At 43.3% G+C, this 19,238-nt stretch overlaps 3 protein-coding genes across 5 annotated transcripts in view; 1 reads left to right on the top strand and 2 right to left on the bottom strand.

Annotated features, from left to right (window-relative positions):
• The window catches only part of LOC139407248 (NHS-like 1b), a 167,280-nt gene extending 165,140 nt beyond the window's left edge, over positions 1–2,140 (bottom strand). Inside the window, exon 1 of one of the 2 annotated variants that reach the window (XM_071150857.1) lies at positions 1,609–2,140. In XM_071150857.1, coding sequence (XP_071006958.1) covers positions 1,609–1,945 — 337 coding nt within the window. In that variant the 5' untranslated portion in view covers positions 1,946–2,140. The remainder of the gene's footprint in view (positions 1–1,608) is intronic. The other variant, XM_071150853.1, reaches the window with a different exon arrangement.
• A 4,506-nt stretch (positions 2,141–6,646) lies between these two features.
• On the bottom strand, positions 6,647–14,858 carry LOC139407222 (Golgi resident protein GCP60-like). Of its 2 annotated transcripts, none has more exons than XM_071150804.1 (8): positions 14,518–14,858; positions 12,659–12,800; positions 12,167–12,307; positions 11,871–12,029; positions 11,542–11,716; positions 11,077–11,296; positions 9,952–10,239; positions 6,647–9,644 (listed from the first exon to the last, which is right to left on the bottom strand). In XM_071150804.1, exons 1-8 carry the CDS (start codon positions 14,795–14,797, stop codon positions 9,430–9,432), a joined length of 1,620 nt encoding a protein of 539 aa, XP_071006905.1. In that variant the 5' UTR covers positions 14,798–14,858; the 3' UTR covers positions 6,647–9,429. The 2 variants fall into 2 exon arrangements, with proteins under 2 accessions (XP_071006905.1, XP_071006906.1); XM_071150805.1 differs by having other exon boundaries at positions 9,952–10,236; positions 14,518–14,857.
• Positions 14,859–17,835: 2,977 nt separating this feature from the next.
• Positions 17,836–19,060, top strand: LOC139407821 (Mix paired-like homeobox). The gene is made up of 4 exons (XM_071151686.1): positions 17,836–17,932; positions 18,040–18,251; positions 18,404–18,687; positions 18,772–19,060. The coding sequence occupies exons 1-4, from the start codon at positions 17,839–17,841 to the stop codon at positions 19,058–19,060; spliced, it is 879 nt and encodes a 292-aa protein (XP_071007787.1). The 5' UTR covers positions 17,836–17,838.
• The last annotated feature ends 178 nt before the right edge of the window (positions 19,061–19,238 follow it).

Genomic DNA, 19,238 nt, shown 5'->3' with positions numbered 1-19,238 from the left:
GTCAAGTAGCAGACCTATACCAGCTGGAGCACTTGCCTTTCAGTATCATTATGATGACTGATTCCATCAAGGTCAGCATGTAACCTACTGTCTGTTTCTCATCATACATACTCTATATACGGTCTAACTCGTGTGTGGTGTGTGTGTGTTACACTGGGGTGCAGGACACAGCAGAGAATTTTGAGGGGAAGAACTAGGCTACAGTCATTCTACAGCTGTTGGTGAATAAGTCCTCCTCAAAAGGAACGTGGTCCATGATGTCTGGTGTTTTAGTAGACGAAGTCAGACAATGAAAAGATTGTTAAAGTGTACTTCCTCTTGACTAAGTTTTACACTGCTGGGAGGAAATTGAATTAGGATTCACCCGGGATTTTGGCATGGGATGTAGATTCAAACTAAAAGAGTTGTGTGCTGTGTAAAAGCCAGGAGGAAATTCATCAACCTGACAAGGAATGTTTCCTGAAGTGGTCAACTCTGTTTCCCCAACAAGCTGCTGAAGACATGTCAATGAATCCAAATATTTGCCTTTTGGTAAAATAATATAAATACAAAACAGGGATACAGTTCCCTGGCAGATTCTAAAACATCCACACACTACTAGTAGGCAAACAATAAGGTCGTTTGCTGTGATTAAAAAGTTAGTGTTATAGCAGTTTGTTTACTCAGTGGATTCCCTCCATATCGGTGCAGCAGGAGGGCAAGTATCTTTGCAATCGTGACGTAGCTGCCTGGCTGGCACAAGGCAGCAAAACATGCCAAAATGAAAGACAAGCATCAGCACGAAAAGGTACGAACATGTATGCATGCACTCACTCAGTACCTTAAAAGTCGCTCTGGATATGAGCATATGCTATCTAAAAAATAAATAATCGAAGATACAATTGTCAGCTTCAACATAAACCCCTACCCTCAAAATAAGATAGTGTGTGGGTTGTGGAGAATCAACAATTAGGCTTATCAAAAAGGGAATTGATTTCACGTTCATCTTTGAGGACTAGAGATAGAAGGATTCGGCTTGTGTGAAGGTTATCGTTGCCGCTCCCGCCCCGAGGTCCAAATGTCGTTATGAAGCATGCTTTGAAGCCCCCACGCCACAGGCGCCCCAGCTCGCGCAGATGGTCAGTGCGTTGCTGGAAATCGATCACATATGACAGGACTCACGCCCGTAGAATAACCGTATTAGCATAACTTCAAACCTAACTCAAACACACGCCATGTGTTTACTCGACAGTGGCTCCTCTTGTTTTTACCAATACTATGTGACAATCTGTTATTAATTCATTCAAATATGAACAAACCCGTTAGCTATCTTCAAGTAGCTTACTGTGTTGAGTTTAAAGTAACACTTTCTCATGATTAATTAAAATACCTCGTTTTATTAATGGCTGCATTTTGTTACAAAACTATTATGATGATGCTGTACACACAGCATAAGGATACACGTATTACTTTTCAACAATTAACCTAACTACTCATATACAAAGACTGACCAACGATTTATAAACATCATTAGGACTGACTGGGGAGACAAAAAATCATTAATGCTTCAACAAAAATATGTAGTGTCAAATGCACGACAACCAAAAAAAACATCACAATCACACTTACGGATTTTGATTTTCTTGTGATCGAACTTGATGACAGCATTGTGTAAAGTTTCCAGGCGCACTTGAATCCTGCAGGATCTTTGAAATACCATTCCAGCCTCCATCTCAATCCCCAGAAATATGTCGCTTGCATTTCGTGATAGGTCAGAAAGTTGGTGAAGTATGTTTATCATTGTATGAGAGCAAACCTCATCCAAGGCTGTAAATAAAACAGGCTTCCGAAGTTTGCGTCCATCCACCACTATGAAAGCCCCATCTTCTTCACCTAAAGTTTTGCCATCCCTCCTGGGCAACCGAGACAAATGCCGCGGCTCCACTATTCTTTGGTGGAACGGCATTTTTACGAATTCCAGGGAAGACAAAACAATAAAACTTCGGTCACAAGGTCTACATTAAACCTCAAGAAACAGATGCAATGCCGCTATTGTTTGTGAAGCTACATGATCCTGACATCCCGCCATATTTTTCAAAGATGCGAAATTCCGCTGTACGGAGACGTTGCTCCCAAAGTCTATTCAAATCCAACGAGAACCAGCATAGAAAAACAACTCGCGGAGCAAAGTAGGGGGAAAGTACGAGTAAAACACGGAAAAGTACAACCACCTGTGGCAACTGGAGTCTGAATTATGTATCTGCAAGATGTGGAAGAAACGTTTACCTGCCTCCCCTGCTGCCAAGGCAGGACGGAAAATCCGGACTGGATTCCCTGTACAATGTGAAGTACAACAGTATTTATTTTCCACGGAAATGTGCATAGGTTTTTGCCCGTTTCAAATACGAATGTGAAGATAGACATTGGACGCTATAAAAACCGTAAACATTCTCGGAACATTGTTTCACTCACATACTGTATGTCCAGGGCTATTGTAGGCAATATTCCTACCATTGCACAATCTGGTTTCCCTAGAAGGTTGGACCGCAAACTCACATCCAACAATAATTCAAAGGCTATTGTTGATAAGAGTCATTCAGATTTGTCTGAGTCCACAGAAGAAGTAAAATATCTGGGCTGACTTTAGACAGGCAGCCCAATTCCGATATTTTTTTCCACTAATTGGTCTTTAAACCAATCATATCAGATTTCTTCATATTAGATTTTTTTCAGTGCAGATCTGATTGGTCAAAAGACCAATTAGTGAAAAAAAATATCATAATTGGGCTTCCTGAGTAAACGCAGCCTAAACTGAGGAGCGCAATGTCCAGTTGGCAATTGGCAATCATTCCTATCACTATTTAAACTTGAGTTGTGTCCACCTCATCCGCCCCCTTGTGGTTTCAAGCAAACATAACAGCATAGTGAACCATCTTATTTTTGACTGGCACTATGGTAGATCAAGTTGCCATACTTGTTCATGGTATGTTGCCAAATGTCGACTTTAATTCTAAATCAACCAACAAACAATGTTCAATGCTATGTCTTCAACATCAACATGACTAATTGTGCAAAAGTTGCCAACCCAACAAGACAGGATTTCACAGGAGGCTTACTCTGCACTTCTCTTTCCTGGTGACATTTCTATCTATGTAGCAATTTCCTAGTTCAATATGGAAAGAATGCCTGAATGGCTCTAATGTTAGTCACTTCCCCTCCTGTATCCTCCCTACAGTAAAGGAGGTTTAGCTGGAATACAGAATGTGGATGACGCATCTGTCACCAGACCAGAAACATGCTCCAAGGCCAAACCCAATGAGCGCCATAAAATACCAATGTACTGGGTGACAATAACACAACTCCGGTGGCCTCGTTTATAACCAATGCGTAAATTTAATACAACATATCTGCGTGCGCCATTTCTGTAAAAAAAAACTGCGCAACCACAAAATACCCATGTTTACCATTATAAATCAGAGCTGTCGTTAAACTGCGCGAGTGAACGAGCATTATAACTCTGCCTGAAAAACGCTGATCATTCACCTTTTATGGTGACAATAACGCCCTTATTTGCTGTATACTTTGGAAGTATTGGAATTAGGGCAAGACAGTATCTAAAGGATGGTGAACTTGATCAAATATCTGTGGAGGTGTTGGGAGAATGTTCTTTTGCAGTGACATTTGCTGTATCTGACAGTTTCTGAAAGACAAAATCAATTGCAGATTGTCGTGGACCTGTAAACAGATCGATTGAATGCAATGTTTTGCATTCACTTTTTCCCGAACCTAAATATGCTGCACAATCTGAAATATTGTCTACTAATATATACATTTAAATCAGAAAATAAACAGAAATTGCATTGACAAAATTATTGGCACCCTAGACTTAATATTTGGTAGCAGTGTTTGGTCAAAATAACTGCAATCAAGTGCTTCCTATAGCCATTGATGAGCTTTCTGCACCTCTTTACTGGCATTTTGGCACACTCTTATGCAAACTGCTCCAGTTCTCCTATTTTTGAAGGGTGCCTTCTCCCAACTGCCGTTCTCTGATCTCTCCACAAGTATTCAATGGGATTTGGATCTGGACTCACTGCTGGCTACTTCAGAACAGTCCAGCATTTTATCTTGAACCATTCCTGGGTGCTTTTTGAAGTGTGTTTGGGGTCCTTGACCTGCTGAAAGACCCATGACCATCGATGGAACAAACTTTCCAACATTGCGCTGCTAAAATAAAATTTCAAAATCAAATGTATTTATATAGCCCTTCTTACATCAGCTGATATCTCAAAGTGCTGTACAGAAACCCAGCCTAAAACCCCAAACAGCAAGCAATGCAGGTGTAGAAGCACGATGGCTAGGAGAAACTCCCTAGAAAGGCCTAAACCTAGGAAGAAACCTAGGGAGGAACCAGGCTATGAGGGGTGGCCAGTCCTCTTCTGGCTGTGCCGGGTGGAGATTATAACAGAACATGGCCAAGATGTTCAAATGTTCATAAATGACCAGCATGGTCAAATAATAATAATCACAGTAGTTGTCGAGGGTGCAACATGTCAGCACCTCAGGAGTAAATGTCAGTTGGCTTTTCATAGCCGATCATTGAGAGTATCTCTACCACTCCTGCGGTCTCTAGAGAGTTGAAAACAGCAGGTCTGGGAGAGGTAGCACGTCCGGGGAACAGGTCAGGGTTCCATAGCCGCAGGCAGAACAGTTGAAACTGGAGCAGCAACACAGCCAGGTGGACTGAGTCCTGAGGCATGGTCCTAGGGCTCAGGTCCTCAGAGAGAACGAAAGAGAGAATTAGAGAGAGCATACTTAAATTCACACAGGACACCGGATAAGACAGGAGAAATACTCCAGATATAACAGACTGGCCCTAGCCCCCCAACACATAAACTACTGCAGCATAAATACTGGAGGCTGAGACAGGAGGGGTCAGGAGAGACTGTGTCCCCATCTGATGATTTCCCCAGACAGGGCCAAACAGGCAGGATATAACCCCACCCACTTTGCCAAAGCACAGCCCCCACACCACTAGAGGGGTATCTTCAACCACCAACTTACCATCCTGAGACAAGGCCGAGTATAGCCCACAAAGATCTCCTCCACAGCACAACCCAAGGGGGGGCGCCAACCCACTTGGTATTCCCCTGATTTCATGATGCCATTCACACTTTCAAGACACCTAGTGACAGAGGAAGCAAAGCAACTCCAAAACATCACTGAATTGCCTCCATGTTTGACTGTAGGGAAGGTGTTCTTTTCTTTAAAGGCTTCATTTGGTTTTCTGTAAACATAGAGATGGTGTGCTTTACCAAAAGCTCTATTTTGGTCTCATCTGTCCACAGGAAATTCTCCCAGAAGGATTTTGGCATGTTCAAGTGTGTTTTGGCAAATTGCAGTCAGGCTTTCTTTATGTCACCCTCTCTGCAGTGGGGTCCTCCTGGGTCTCCTACCATATAACTCCCTTTCATTGAGTTGGCAACGGATGGTGCGAGTTGAAACGGTCGTATGAGACTGATGAAGGTCTGAAGGTCTGAAGGGCAGCTTGAATCTGTGTGGTAGTTGATCGCGGTGCTTTCTCCACCATTCCAACGATCCTTCGGTACAATCTTCCATCAAGTTCTCTCTTGGCCACGTCCAGTGCGGCTGGCTACAGCGGCTTGGGCCTCAAACTTCTTGATAACTTTACGTACGGTGGAAACAGGAACATCAAGGTCTCTGGTGATGGACTTGTAGCCTTGAGATTGTCCATGCTTGGCTACAATCTTGTGTCTGACCTCCTCAGATAATCCTCTAGTTCTTTCTTCCTCCATGCTCATTGAAGTACACAGTGACACACAACAGGAGAATGAATCCTTTTCTCTGTTCAAATGAGTGATGTTTATATTGCAGGCACCAACTCACCATAAGTGAGTTCAATTCCAAAGTAAAGAAGAATCACCTGCTTGAAATCTAATTATTTCTAACTACTTCTAGAAGGTGCCAATAATATTGCCTGGGCCGTTTTAGGATTTCTTTGTGGAATAAGCTAACATTTAGTCAGTTATTCCTATTTGTTTTGTTTAACTGCAAATCTAAGACATACATGTTTAATTTCAAGCAGGCTTTTAATTTCAACAGTTCTGGAAGAAATGGGGCATTTATTTGAAAAAAAGTGCAAGGGTGACAATATTGTTGGCCACGACTATGTATTTATGCATATAAATTAAGAAATGTCACATTACGTTATTTAGATGTAGCCTACAAATGTCAATGGAAAAGCTGAACCGTCTGTCCTACCATTAAACTGCACATAGAGCAAAAAAATATTTTTAAAAGCCTGCTTGAAATAGCTCATCTATTTATTGTGAAGTGGGTCACTTAAATGAGAGATGGGATACCATTTTTCTGAACTTGTAGACTATTTTCTAAAGTAGCCTATGAAACCATCTGTCAGAAAAGGTGAGGAATTTATTCTGCAACGATCATGGAAATGAATTAGGACATAATTCTAATAATTTTTGAATACAAAGATAACTTCACTCTTCTCACTGATAGCATGTTATTATATTTAGCTAGGCCTGCCTGTTCTTTTGTTATGAATAGGAGTTTCATCCTGAATTCCCCATTTGCACAATACTACTTTTGCCTTGTTGCAATGCAAGACTTTGGGAGGGAGGATAAGCACGTTCTCAACTCAAATTTAATTGTTATAAATGGACACATTTTGCATGAAAACTGGCACACATGTTTTGGGACAGAGTGTACACAACGTTTATAAAATGATCATTTCTAAAAGATTGCAAAAGAAACATCTGTAATGAGACTGATGAAGGTCTACTACATAATCTTAACACCTGGACTGTAACAAAAAGTAGAACAAAATGTACCTCTAAATTTAACATTTACATTGTAAAAATAAAATAAAAACACGTGAGAAGAAATTCAGGTAAGAGAGATGAGCATAAATGTAATCGAGGTTAAATATATGCCCAGATTCTTCAAACTCATACAGATCAATACAGATCATACAGTCAAAGCAATACAAACATGGATGAGCATGTTTCCACAGTTCATTGTCTTTCAGTTTACACTTGAGTTTGACTTTTTGGGGAAACAATATACATAATCTCATTCACCATACTACAGTGCATCACTTCTCAACCCATTGTGCCCCCCCCCACACACTTAAAATCCATTTATAATTATTTACATACAAGGCTTGAACAATCTGTATCATTAGGCTACTAGTTGGTGAGCAAAAGTACTTTAAACAAATGAACAAAACAACAAGGAGGAACATCCAACTAGGAGAGGGAGTCGTGATTAGAATCAGGCCTACCGATAAGCCCAAGTCTGACCCGTGTTGACACTGTACAACTCATTTGAAAAGAGACTTGGTCATCCATCAGAAACCAAACAGTAGGATTCATCGAAAAGTATTTCAAAAGAAGAACAACTCATCAACAAACCCTGGTGGCCATCTGACTTCAAGTGAAACACAAAGCATGCAGATGTAAGGTAGGTGAACAGTCTGAACAATACCAAATAATGCCAGCAAAATAAACTCAGAAATCATAAGAGTTAAACACTAAGCTCAGTCTGAGCTCAATAACTGATTACTCTCAACCAGAGACATGAACGACCAGAGAGCTAGACGTGACCAGAGAGCATTACTCTCAACCAGAGACATGAACGACCAGAGAGCTAGACGTGACCAGAGAGCATTACTCTCAACCAGAGACATGAACGACCAGAGAGCTAGACGTGACCAGAGAGCATTACTCTCAACCAGAGACATGAATGACCAGTTTATTAACGATAGTTCAAAGCCATATTTGAGATGACAAATCTGAATCAATCCATCAAATGTTGACATAAATGCAGCCAATATTGTGCTTGGCTGTGGACTTCTGAAAGATTAAATGCTATAGAGATGTAACAGTGAAATGACCAAAACAAAAGGCAAAAATATTATTGGATTGTTAGCGTATGTATGAGTCAAATCAAATTAGTGACAAACTCAACACACAATTGCCAATAGAGGACAGTGTCCAGTCTCCCTCTGAACAGACATGTGGTATGTCCCAATACTCTTTACTGGCTTGCTTTCCTTGCCCTCTTATAGGGATAGACCGATAGGTGAAAATGATAAGGATGGAAACCTGTCATGTCCTGGGACCAGTGGCCATAAAGAAAAGCAAGCATCTAAAGCGGGGTCCATTACATTCAGCCATGTGACCAGTTCTCCTTGAGCGGATAGTCGGGAGGCCGAACAATTATAATTTGTACACTGCAAATTGACTGCAAGAATCAAAAACTGAATCATTTTAAACCTTGATTACATTGGCATATGTGATCGTATCCCTTTCTATTTCTGTGTGGGAATACTTGGGAACAGATCTCCTAAATTAAAAATCACTTTGAGCTGATTTCCTGTTGATTTTAGTCTTCTGTCCTACAGAGGGGACCAAATAAACTTAGGGGACCAAAGGCCACTGGAGATGAAATACACCCAAATATTATACAGACAAAAATGATCCTACTCTACAAGAAAGGGCAAATAAATATTTATTAAATCCTTTTTAGACAATCACCTTTTTTCAGCATTCCATTTCGAGATGCCCAAATTTACAAGGCCTCAACCATACTTCCCATGTACATGTCATATCCCCTCTTCCACCACCAATAACCCTTCCCCACTTCTCAATGATCCCTCGTTCAGTAGAATAGAACCCAATCTACCCCTAGCCCCTTCTCCCTATACACTTGTGGAGATGTGTAAAGTTTGCACAGATAAGCCGTATTGCTTATGCCTATAATCCAACCCTCTCAGATCCCAGTAGGGTGTAGGTGGTAGGGGCTAGGCGTTCATGTGGATCTGGGTGTAGCTCTTTCCGCAGCAGTATTGCCACTACAGGAGCGATTGACTGTTCAGTTGAGTGTGTTACTCAGTGTTGGTCTATAAGGGACTCCTGCTATAGTACAAAGGCATGGTGCTGTAGTGTAGTGTGTCACTCTGTTTGGACTCTGTTTCTCCAGGACTTCTCTCATTGGACAAAACCCTGTATGAACTTCAGCTCTGTGTTGAAATATGTAAACTCCGGTTAAGAAGCGTCTCAGTCAGATAGAAGCACAGCCATAACAATGACATGACATGACAGAACATAGACTGTGGGTTAGATGACCTTTGTGCAGGGAAGACAGACATTAATACAGAGTCCTAGAGGTGGTCTCAGAGAGAAAAGACAGGTCGGCGAATAGACTACAGAGTTAACTTCCCCCCAAACTCCGACGAGGTGTATACACACACACACACACCAAACAGATAGAAGTTCCCATCTCCAAACTGAGTCTGACATTTCTGTCACCCTCTGGTGGTCTTGTCCAGAACAGATCCTCTCACCCCCCCCCCCCCCTCTCTTAATGTACAGGCACACCCCACCCTCCCCCAGTCCATCTCCAGGCTTATCTGGTGTAGTAGACTCTGTAGTAGACGCTCTTGGACCTCCAGAGAGAATAGGAGTTGTCGAACTTGAGCAGGTAGACTCCACGGCCGGGGTATTGGTGACTGCCAGCGTAGACCTCCTCGTGACAGTCCCGCCGGTACACCGGCACTATCTCATCCACCTGGGGCTTCCCTGCCCCCTTCTTAAGCTTCACCCCCTCCCTGGGAGGCTCCCCTGAAGATGGAGGGAACACAGACCGTCAGGAAGGCTGTCTGTAGCTACTGAATATTCATCATGTCTGAGGTAGCATTCAAGATGTGTGAAAGGACCGTACACATCAACAGTAAGGAGGAAACATGCAAAAAGAACATAAGCCGTAACAAACAAGCAGGAATAACCCCATTAGGAAGGTGAGGACTAACTAAATGGTTATATTTAGCTAGGACAGTCATCTCAGTAGAAATGCATCCTGGGTCTCACTAAACAACAGGTAACATCCTATTAAAACACAAGCAGCCTATCTAACAGTGCTCCACCTCACCTTCCTCATCCTCGTCTTCGTCGCTTGACTCGCTGACGTGCACGCTGACCGAGGCGTTGGTGGCATCAGTCCACTCGAAGAGGACCCCGAAGCCGATGTCGTAGTGGTCCGTGGCGAACTCCCAGAAAAGGTAGGAGCCCTCCTCGTGGGTGGGCACACGCACCGTCACCACCTCACCACGCCCCACCGTGATCACACTGTCCACGTCCTGTCGGATCTTCTCCTTGAAGTCCTTGATCTGGGGCCGCGTCCACATGGAGGGAGCCGCGATGACCGGGGAAGAGTCTGCTGGACGGAGAAGGGAAAGTGGGGGGAGGAAGGTATCAGAGGGGTGTGTAAATATAACAGGCAGATTGGGCACCACGTACATACATTTCTCAGGTAGAAATTTTCAGAAAAAGACAAATCTGATTCAGTGAGGATAAAAACATATAGTTTTAAAATCCTGCTTTTGAGTACTTTCAAATAAAACGTCCTTTCTCAATTAGAGTGGCATCTTAAGAAACTCGATGAGGCAGTAATGGCTTTCGGGCAACACTGGCATACTGTCTCCTTGTTCTATCCTGCATGAACAGAATAGAAAGAGATACTCTGCTGTTACAGATTAATGCATTCCATGGCTTGATTCCAAACCAGAAATTGGCCTCCTCTGTCCTTGAGAACTCCCTCATCAGAGACCTGAAAGAACTGTATCAATGAGAGCACAATGGGCAGGAACTCCTCTTAGCCAATCGGAGGGTTAGAGTGGAGTCATTCACCTATCCCTTACACCTATGCATCCCTTTCTGACGCCCAAGGACAGAGTGTAAGGTATCACACATTTACAGGTTGAATGCAGCTATACCGGTTGGAATGCAGCTATACCGGTTGGAATGCAGCTATACCGGTTGGAATGCAGCTATACCGGTTGGTCTGTGGGGTGTGAGTGCTATGCAAGGACAACACCAGGAAGGTCCAACCACACCTCACCCCTATCCACACTGCACCAAAATATGTGGCTCCCGCATCAGCCTTTACAGCCATCTGAAGAACCACAAATAGAAAAACGCATTGAGGCCAATCATACTCGACTCGGGTGATCGCTGATGATACTTGGCCGGTGTGTGTGCACGTGTGTGTTGGTACCTGGTCGATGCGTGCGTGTACCCATGGGTCCATTCTCAGTGGCCTCGTCGGCAGGCTCGAGGGGTTCTGGCTCTTTGTCCATGCTCTCAGAGTGTAAGTCCGACTGGCCGTTGAGCATGGGGACCTCCTCTCTAGCCGGGGGCACTGCAGCTACAGGCTCAGTTGTGACCTCCAGGGTAGCCTGCACCACCGCATCCTCCTGCTGCTTCTGTAAGGCTGCCTGGAGGGAAAGGATGACGGTCAATGACTTGGAAGACAACATGATTAATACATTTCTGTATAATCGCCACATTGTATTCTCCTCATGAAAATAAAAAGGTACGCCCTGGTTGACATCTCTAATGAGAGACGTAAAGGAGCAACAACTTAATGAACACTTAAAATGGCTTAGTACTGCTTATTACCTTATATCTGAAAAAGATGTGTTGCGGTGTGGAGTACATAGGACATTGTGGGGGGGTGTACCTGTTGCTGAGCCAGCTGGACTTGGTAGAGCTGCTGCATGTACTGTTGGTAGTGTTGTTCCTGCAGCTGGCGTATGAGACCCAGCTGCTGCTCAGGGCTCTCTGGATACTGTTGGGCAGCATACTGCTGAAACTGCACCGCTGTCTGGGCATTCAATGCTGCCATGATCTGCTGTCTGCAGACAGGGAGGGGGAGGATGGAGGAGACCATCAATGCAGCACCATTCAACGAATACTGGGATACCATAAAAAGCTTCCTACACACACTAGATAGAGGTTAAGCTGAAGCTAGAGATCTAGATCATGAGACTTATCACACACAGTACTCACTTATGCTGCTCCACCCGTAGCCTCTCCTCATCCAACTGTCTCCTTTCCTCCTCCTCCCTCTTCAGCCTCTCCTCCTCCTCAAGCCTCTGCTTCTCCTCCTCCTGTCTCTGTCGTTCCCGCTCTTCATCCTCCCGGCGCTGTCGTTCCTCCTCCTCCCTCCTGAGGTGAGATGGAAGGAAAGAGACAAAAACAAGACAAACTTGAGAATTCCCTAAATCCTAAACTAGGGTAAAGTTCCCATCATGTTGCTCTCATGGGCAGAAATGTCTGTCTGTTTGTCCTCCTGGGCATCTTACCGTTTCCTTTCCTGCTCCTTCTTCTCTATTTGGTGGGAGGTGACGTAAGGAGCGAATAAATTACAGCATTTGTTCAACAGCTTGACAAACTCCACCATGGCCTCCTCCTTCTCCATGTTACCCAGAGCAGCCCACTCTTTCCTACAGAAGGAAGAGAGGTGGCGGCAATAGGACAATGACTTAGGACAAATAACAAGAACAAAAGTTCAGTCCAAGGTTTTCTTACGTGGTCTGCAGTAAGGGGTAAAGAGTTCAACCACTGAGCGTCAGCATGGGCCATCAATTGGTGCACATTTAAGGTAGAGGCAGTAGATGTGTGTTGAGCTGTGAAAAACCTTGATAAACTGTTCGGAGGAAAAGCTCTGTTCCACAATCTGTTCCCTCATATTTCCTGTTTACTGGAACACAGCAACAGCACTAGGGCTGGAGCTGCTGCTGGAGTTCAAAGGTCATATACACACACAATGGGGAGGGGCGGGGGTTGGGGGTTACCTGCGGTCATTGCCCAGGACGTCAAAGAAGCCCACCTCTGGAGAGGCGTCGAGGTTGTATGGCCCCAGTAACACCTGCTTGTGGAGGGCCACCAGACGAAGCTTCTCCTCATAGGTGGGGTGAAAGGCCTTCCCATCCTTATCTGAGAACAAACTAATAGTCTAGATTCCATACTGCAATACACTAGCAAGGCAAATATGTAATCTGTTGATCATTTAACCAATTATTCATTGCTAGACACTTAGGCCTATATTGGAAATGGCACTCTATAAAATGGGTCATTAAAAATGAATGTTCTGTTTTGTTTTCCTCGTTCCAGAATAGATTGTTGCTTGGTGTGTTGCTGGCGAATGATGACTGACATAAATGTCCCTTTTATTGTGTACATTCAGCGAAGGAGCTACTTAGCCATGTCTGGGCTTGGTCATAAAGCCTGTTTTTCTCCCTTCTCAGCCCCTTATATTGCAAATGCATGGAGAAATCAACAATGCATGCAATGCACAACTTCACTGAAGAATAGGAGGAGTCCCATTTTAGAACCAGTTTGCACAATGCCCAGTCACCTGGAGGGCTCTCACAATAATCCAGCCGTAAAAATGGATTATATGTTTGAAGTGGTGGATGCAAAAATGTTTACTTAGCGAACACACCCATGTGTGAGAAATAAACTACTCCTTCAATGTTTCCTTATTCTTTCTCTTCCCTCTACATATCTAGGCTGCATTTCATTCCAGAAATGTATCCCATCCTCTCTGCCATTGTTTACTCCAAAAGCGTAGATCTGAGATGATTGAGTAGGTGTGTACCTTGTCACCTTGTTTCAGCCACACTTCTTTTAGCTATTCAGTCCTGTCAGAGGAGCAGTGAATCAGGGCAGAATGCATTCATGTGTGCTTTAAAAATGTCAAGTTATTGTTGCTCTATAGAAGGTGTAGATCTGAAGTGATGGTGATAGCATTTGCACAGACTCATTTCCAAGCTAATCCATTGGCTGTGAAATGCATGTGTAGTCTGCATTCAATGGCCCATTAAAGGAAACCTAAGCACTTTATTTTGATGGAGCCAAGTGCAGTTAATGCATGTGAATTCTGAAGATTGGAAGGCAGTCATCCTACAATTAAGCAGTACAAGTAAGTAAACTGCTTGCAAGCTGTCTACTTTAGCCGATGCCTGAATGACTAGCCTGGTCTGCTTTAGTTCAGTAATCAGTCATTCAAGATCTCAGAAATGACAGGTGTCAACATGTGTGAATGCTGATCGCAATGTTTATTTAGTATGAATCACTAGCATTATGTAGTATTTTGACGTCGACAAATCTGTGTCTATGAGCTGTATGCAAATCTGACTCCCTGCCCGTAGCGAGAATATATGTATTAATAACAGGGTGTGTGGCACATACCAGTCAAACTAGCTAGTTACTGGGTTGTCATTCACTAGAGTAACGTTAAACTGGCAGTTAGTAGCTACGTGGAGGAACCACATGATCACATCGACACATGACATGTCAAGTTAAATGTCGCCTCATCTAAACTAGATATAGTTACGCCGTTATTCTGTCGATGTCTGAATAACTATTCTGTCAACGAGAGACAACCTGAAAGAACATCCAGCAATCATGCAGATACATTATTCGGAGATTCTGTTGAAAAATACTTCAAGTTGCTGTGGCATTTTGACAGCTAGCTAGGCATCATAGTTAAGCAAGTGGCTAGCTTGCTAACATTAGCTAGTTAGCTAATGTACAGCACACACAAAAATAAACTGGGATGAAACAGCTAGCTAGCCACATCATGTAATGCCAAATCACAATGTCAATTCCATTACACTGTTAGCATCAAATACGAATAAATACAAAATACCTTTGAAGAATTTCAATGCTAGTCCGTATAGCTCCAGCAAACCAAAGCCCCATTTCCTCTCTATCGTGGTTTTGGCAGACTCGCCTTCCTGCCCATCGTCGGTGGCTTCGGCGGTGCTCTGGTCCTCGGTCTCCTGCTCCGCGGGCACGGGGTCCGGTTCAAAGACTTGCTCCTGCTCGCCCTCGGGATCCGGGCTGAGGGTGAGGCCATCGATTGAGACTTCGAGCCGGCTAGAACTGCCATTGTTGAGGTCGCCGCTCTGAACCTCTGTCGCCATCATGCAGAATATGAGCTGCCTGAAGCAGCCACGTACTTACTTCCGATTTAATTTAGCGGAAGTTCCGGGAGATTCTGGGTCGTCACTAGTTACCACAGACACAAAGTTATAAACCCCGCCCATTTCTTCAATTTCTCTTCTTAAAATGTGATTTTAAACATAACCCTAAAATTAACCACACTGCTAACCTTATGCCTTACCTTAAAGTAAGACCAAAAAGCTCATTTTTGTTTTCAGGAATGTTTACTATATAGCCATTTTTTACTTTGTGGCTGTGGTAAATGGTGGAAAGAGATTCTCCCTTACGAAAAAAATATTGCAGAAAGAGTGCAGTGTAACTGCAGTATGCTGCAAATATTGCGTCCAATATTTGGACGGGGGATTCGTAGGGCTGGAAGTGTGTGTTTGCAGTTTTATATATATATGTATATATATATATATGCAATCTTTTTTGTAAGGGCTTTTAGAAGATTTCTACCTGGGAACCTTGGGGCTATGAATTCGATTTCCCGCAACCAGACCTCCCAAATGTCCATCTCCATTCAAACTGGAAAGCGTAAACGACACAACACACACTTCCAGTCCTACGAATCCCCCGCCCCCCTACCCCAAAAGCAATAGGCATCCAAATGAACCCCATTCAATAATTTGTTGATAAAATTACATTAACTGTCCTCTTTTGGTTGTACTGTTTTAGATCAAGAATTGCAGTGGCTACGAATCCTACCATCCTATGTCATCACCCACAGGTTACAGGCCTAAATAGAATAGACAACAGAACATCAAGATGCTTGACATTTCCTTGTAAATCTCTGTGGTCCATTTCCCAGTCTGTCTGATGACAGGGTGTTAATGGGTCTATCAACAAAGGCTGCCTCCTATCACAGCTCAGCTGATCACTGCCTTGAGCATGATGCTCTGACCAGCCAGCCGCTCTCTGCTGTTTGATGTTTGAAAGAAAAAATAGTTAATCAACTTTCTCCAGCCTTTAATCTAATTTAACAGATCTTATCAGCAGTAGGGTCAGTGTCAGTCTTTGACTACGCTAGACATACAGTCAACAAGAATGAACACAATTGTTAAATCTCCCTTCATGGTCCTCCTTTTTTTTCATTACGAAACACTTTCACAACCTAATTAATGTATGACAGTTAGGTCTGTTGTGAATAGTTAGCCTACATACGGCTGTGTGGTCTACATCTGCATCAAAAGCAGACAAAGTATTCTAGCCTTGGGGTGTCTGACTCTTGCATGATGCAGAACACCAATTTTGTCATTTTTGGGTATCTGAAATTTGAATTATTCAAAGATTTGCAAGCAAAAGAAACATGATCTGAGACGTTTTGAAACATCTGAGATATGTCCCTCACGAAGACTTTAGGTTATGCACAAGAAGAAGCCTGAGAACATTGACCCAGGCCATTACACAAGATCAGGAACCTCAACAGCCCAATGTAACACTCTAGAGGCTCACAGACAGACAGTAACCAAATGGAGTTGGAACCCTCAGACAAAGCCTGGCTTGTGAAGTGCTGCAATATATAGGACTCGATCACAAGCACATTTGAATCCAATGTCAAATCAATGTCTTGTCTGGGGGTCCAAGTGAAATGGATTGATAAATATGTTTCAGAATTCATGCATAATTATTTCAGATTTAGGGTAACTGCATTTGTAACAAAGTTGTTAAATACATACAATCATCTATTTCTGTACTGGTACACATACATGGATGAGTGTGAGTTTGATGTTGACCTCTTGACTTGACCTCCTATTGCCCATGTGGAGGCAGGCCATTCACTTCAAACATACCCTCATGACCACCTTTGATCTGGGTTTGTGTATTGACATGCTCTTTGTTGATAGTTAGAGGTATGATTCGTCATGATCATTCATAAGCCCCACTGGGTCAACTAAAAGTAGGCCTACACATTTTACTATAGTGTATATTTCCATGTAGGTCTGGTTTGAAACTGCCTCCATCACCATATCTCAATCTCTTCATTCAAAGACTCAATCATGGACATTCTTTGCGTGATGTATTGTCTCTACCTTTTTGCCCTTTATGCTGTTGCCTGTGCTTAATAATGTTTGTACCCTGTTTTGTGCTGCTACCATGTTGTCTTGTTGCTACCATTCTGTGTTGTCATGTGTTGCTGCCATGCTGTTGTCTTAGGTCTCTCTTTATGTAGTGTTGTGTTGTCTCTCTTGTCATGTGTGTATTGTCCTATAATTTTTTTTCTTCATCAAAGCCCCCCCCCCCCCCCCCCCCCACTTGGTAGGCCATCATTGTAAATAACAATGTGTTCTTAATTAACTGACTTGCAGAGATAAAGGTTAAATAAAACATTTATTAACCTATATAATATAAGATGAAATAAATAGGCTAAACAACACCATTTTAAAAGTGAACAAATGTTTGCAGCTACCTTTAAAATGGAATCATTGCTGAATATAGAGGTATGGACCCATAATTATGGGCGGCAGGCAGCCTAGTGGTTAGATCGTTGTACTAACTAGTAAACGGATGGTTGCAAGATCGAATCCCAGAGCTGACGAGGTAAAATTCTGTCGTTCTGCACCTGAACAAGGCAGTTAATCCACTGTTCCTAGGCCGTCATTGAAAATAAGAATGTGTTCTTAACTGACTTGCCTAGTTAAATGAAGGTAAAAAATATTTTTCTGTAATTCTCAGCATGGTGGAAGCCTTTCACATCCTCTCTTTGATGACTACTGCTTCAGAAGGTGACCACCATTTCTTCAAAAAGCATATAAATGCTTTCTCAAGTTGTGTATTGGACATGTAGACCTTTTCAAGCGACCTTGTGCACACTACCGTTCAGGGTGTCGCAGATTCACACCTTTCTCCAGCCATCAGACGCGCTAGGAACAATGTTCGTCTCCAGTGCCAGCCGCCGCTAACTGCCCTCGTAGTTCACACATTCCGACGTCACCTTTGATCACAAGGAGATGAGGGCGGATATAAAACCGGGGATCAGGCGGTTGTGGTCAGTCAGATTCTGGGAATAGACTACAGTAGTAATATGTCAGCCGTCCACGGAAAACTGAGGGTAGGAGACCCTCAATTCCCGATGTACCCCGAAGGACACATGGAGAGGAATAGCATGCTGCATTCAGGTTGGTTACAGTGTAATTACGCACAGGTTAAGCGCAATCTCTCTGTAAATCTTACTGTCTACCTTCGTTACATTTTACATTCATTGCATCGCTCTTGTTTTTGACAGATTATGGTGCTGCGGATAGGGCAAACTACTTCAACTCCCCAAACGCCACTTTACAGAGAGCCGACAGCATGACCCATCGAAGGAAGAGAACCAACTTCACCCAGCAGCAGATTGGGGTGCTGGAGAAAGTATACTCCGACACCAAATACCCTGACATATTCCTTCGCGAGAGACTTGAGGCTCTCACCGGCCTACCAGAGTCCAGAATTCAGGTAAGGCACCAGATTTACAAGTTGGCTAAGACACAAAACGGAGTTTCCATGATAAATCTTGGCAAACTGCTATGGGCAAAATGTTCTAGGCCTACCCACAAAAAAATAACTTGAAATGCGAAGAAAACGTCCTTTAACGTTATCTCCCACAGGTGTGGTTCCAGAACCGACGCGCAAAATCCCGTCGCCTGGAAGGGTCGTCCATGTCTATGAAGCTCAATGGCGTTGCCGCCAGCGCCCCCGTGACCCCGTTCGCGCAACTCCATCACCGAATGCCCAACTTCAGACCACCACTCCACAGCCGGACGGAAGAAACGCAAGCCAAGACTACACTACCCACGAAAACTGGTAACTACGAACACTCAACTATCCCGTATGTTGACGATGCATCCATAAATGGGAATACAAGAAAAATTGAGCAAATTGAACGAGATGAGTTGAGCGTTGCGGTTCCGTGCAACAACGTTCATCCGTATCACAAGGGAAATGGACTTTACATTAAGTCCCAGAGCAACATAAGCGGTAGTGAAGGTACAAAACATGTCCTGGTTGAATATGACAACTTTCCCCCAAACAAGACCATAGGTCCCGAAATGAAAGTTGTTATCCCTCCTATTCCTTCACAGAACAACTTAGGCAGGTCCTCTCCAAAGCATATCGCATGCCAGGTACAGCATCCTCAGGTTAAGACCAGACCTGATAACGTTGGCCACTTCTCTCCCATTCGTGCTAGCAAGGCTCAAGAGTTTTCTGATTCAGATTCAGAGTGGGAAAACGGTGCCATGTCTGGCTTTGGTGACTTCATGTGAATTTTCTGTCAATGTGAAATTGACTGATGGGTTCATCACTTCAAAATGAACGGATGTAAGTTTGTTATAAAGATACTTATTTATTGTATATTATTTTGATTGTCTTCGTTTTCAAACAGGCTACCAAATAAAATATTATATTTAATCTACCCCCGCTGTGTCATTTTTCCCCCACTGA

The sequence above is a fragment of the Oncorhynchus clarkii genome, chromosome 4 (assembly GCF_045791955.1).
Source record: "Oncorhynchus clarkii lewisi isolate Uvic-CL-2024 chromosome 4, UVic_Ocla_1.0, whole genome shotgun sequence".
Classification (NCBI taxonomy): domain Eukaryota; kingdom Metazoa; phylum Chordata; class Actinopteri; order Salmoniformes; family Salmonidae; genus Oncorhynchus; species Oncorhynchus clarkii.
Note: the sequence above shows the minus strand (reverse complement) of the source record. Positions and strands in the feature narration are given on the sequence as shown.

Coding starts and splice junctions, on each gene's coding strand:
- LOC139407222 (XM_071150804.1), bottom strand. CDS start 14,797: ATGATGGCGACAGAGGTTCAGAGCGGCGACCTCAACAATGGCAGTTCT. Junction 12,801..14,517: donor AGCATTGAAATTCTTCAAAG/GTATTTTGTATT, acceptor GTTTGTTCTCAG/ATAAGGATGGGAAGGCCTTT. Junction 10,240..11,076: donor TACACGCACGCATCGACCAG/GTACCAACACAC, acceptor TTCTCCGTCCAG/CAGACTCTTCCCCGGTCATC.
- LOC139407821 (XM_071151686.1), top strand. CDS start 17,839: ATGTCAGCCGTCCACGGAAAACTGAGGGTAGGAGACCCTCAATTCCCG. Junction 18,252..18,403: donor TACCAGAGTCCAGAATTCAG/GTAAGGCACCAG, acceptor TATCTCCCACAG/GTGTGGTTCCAGAACCGACG. Junction 18,688..18,771: donor GAGCAAATTGAACGAGATGA/GTTGAGCGTTGC, acceptor GAGCAACATAAG/CGGTAGTGAAGGTACAAAAC.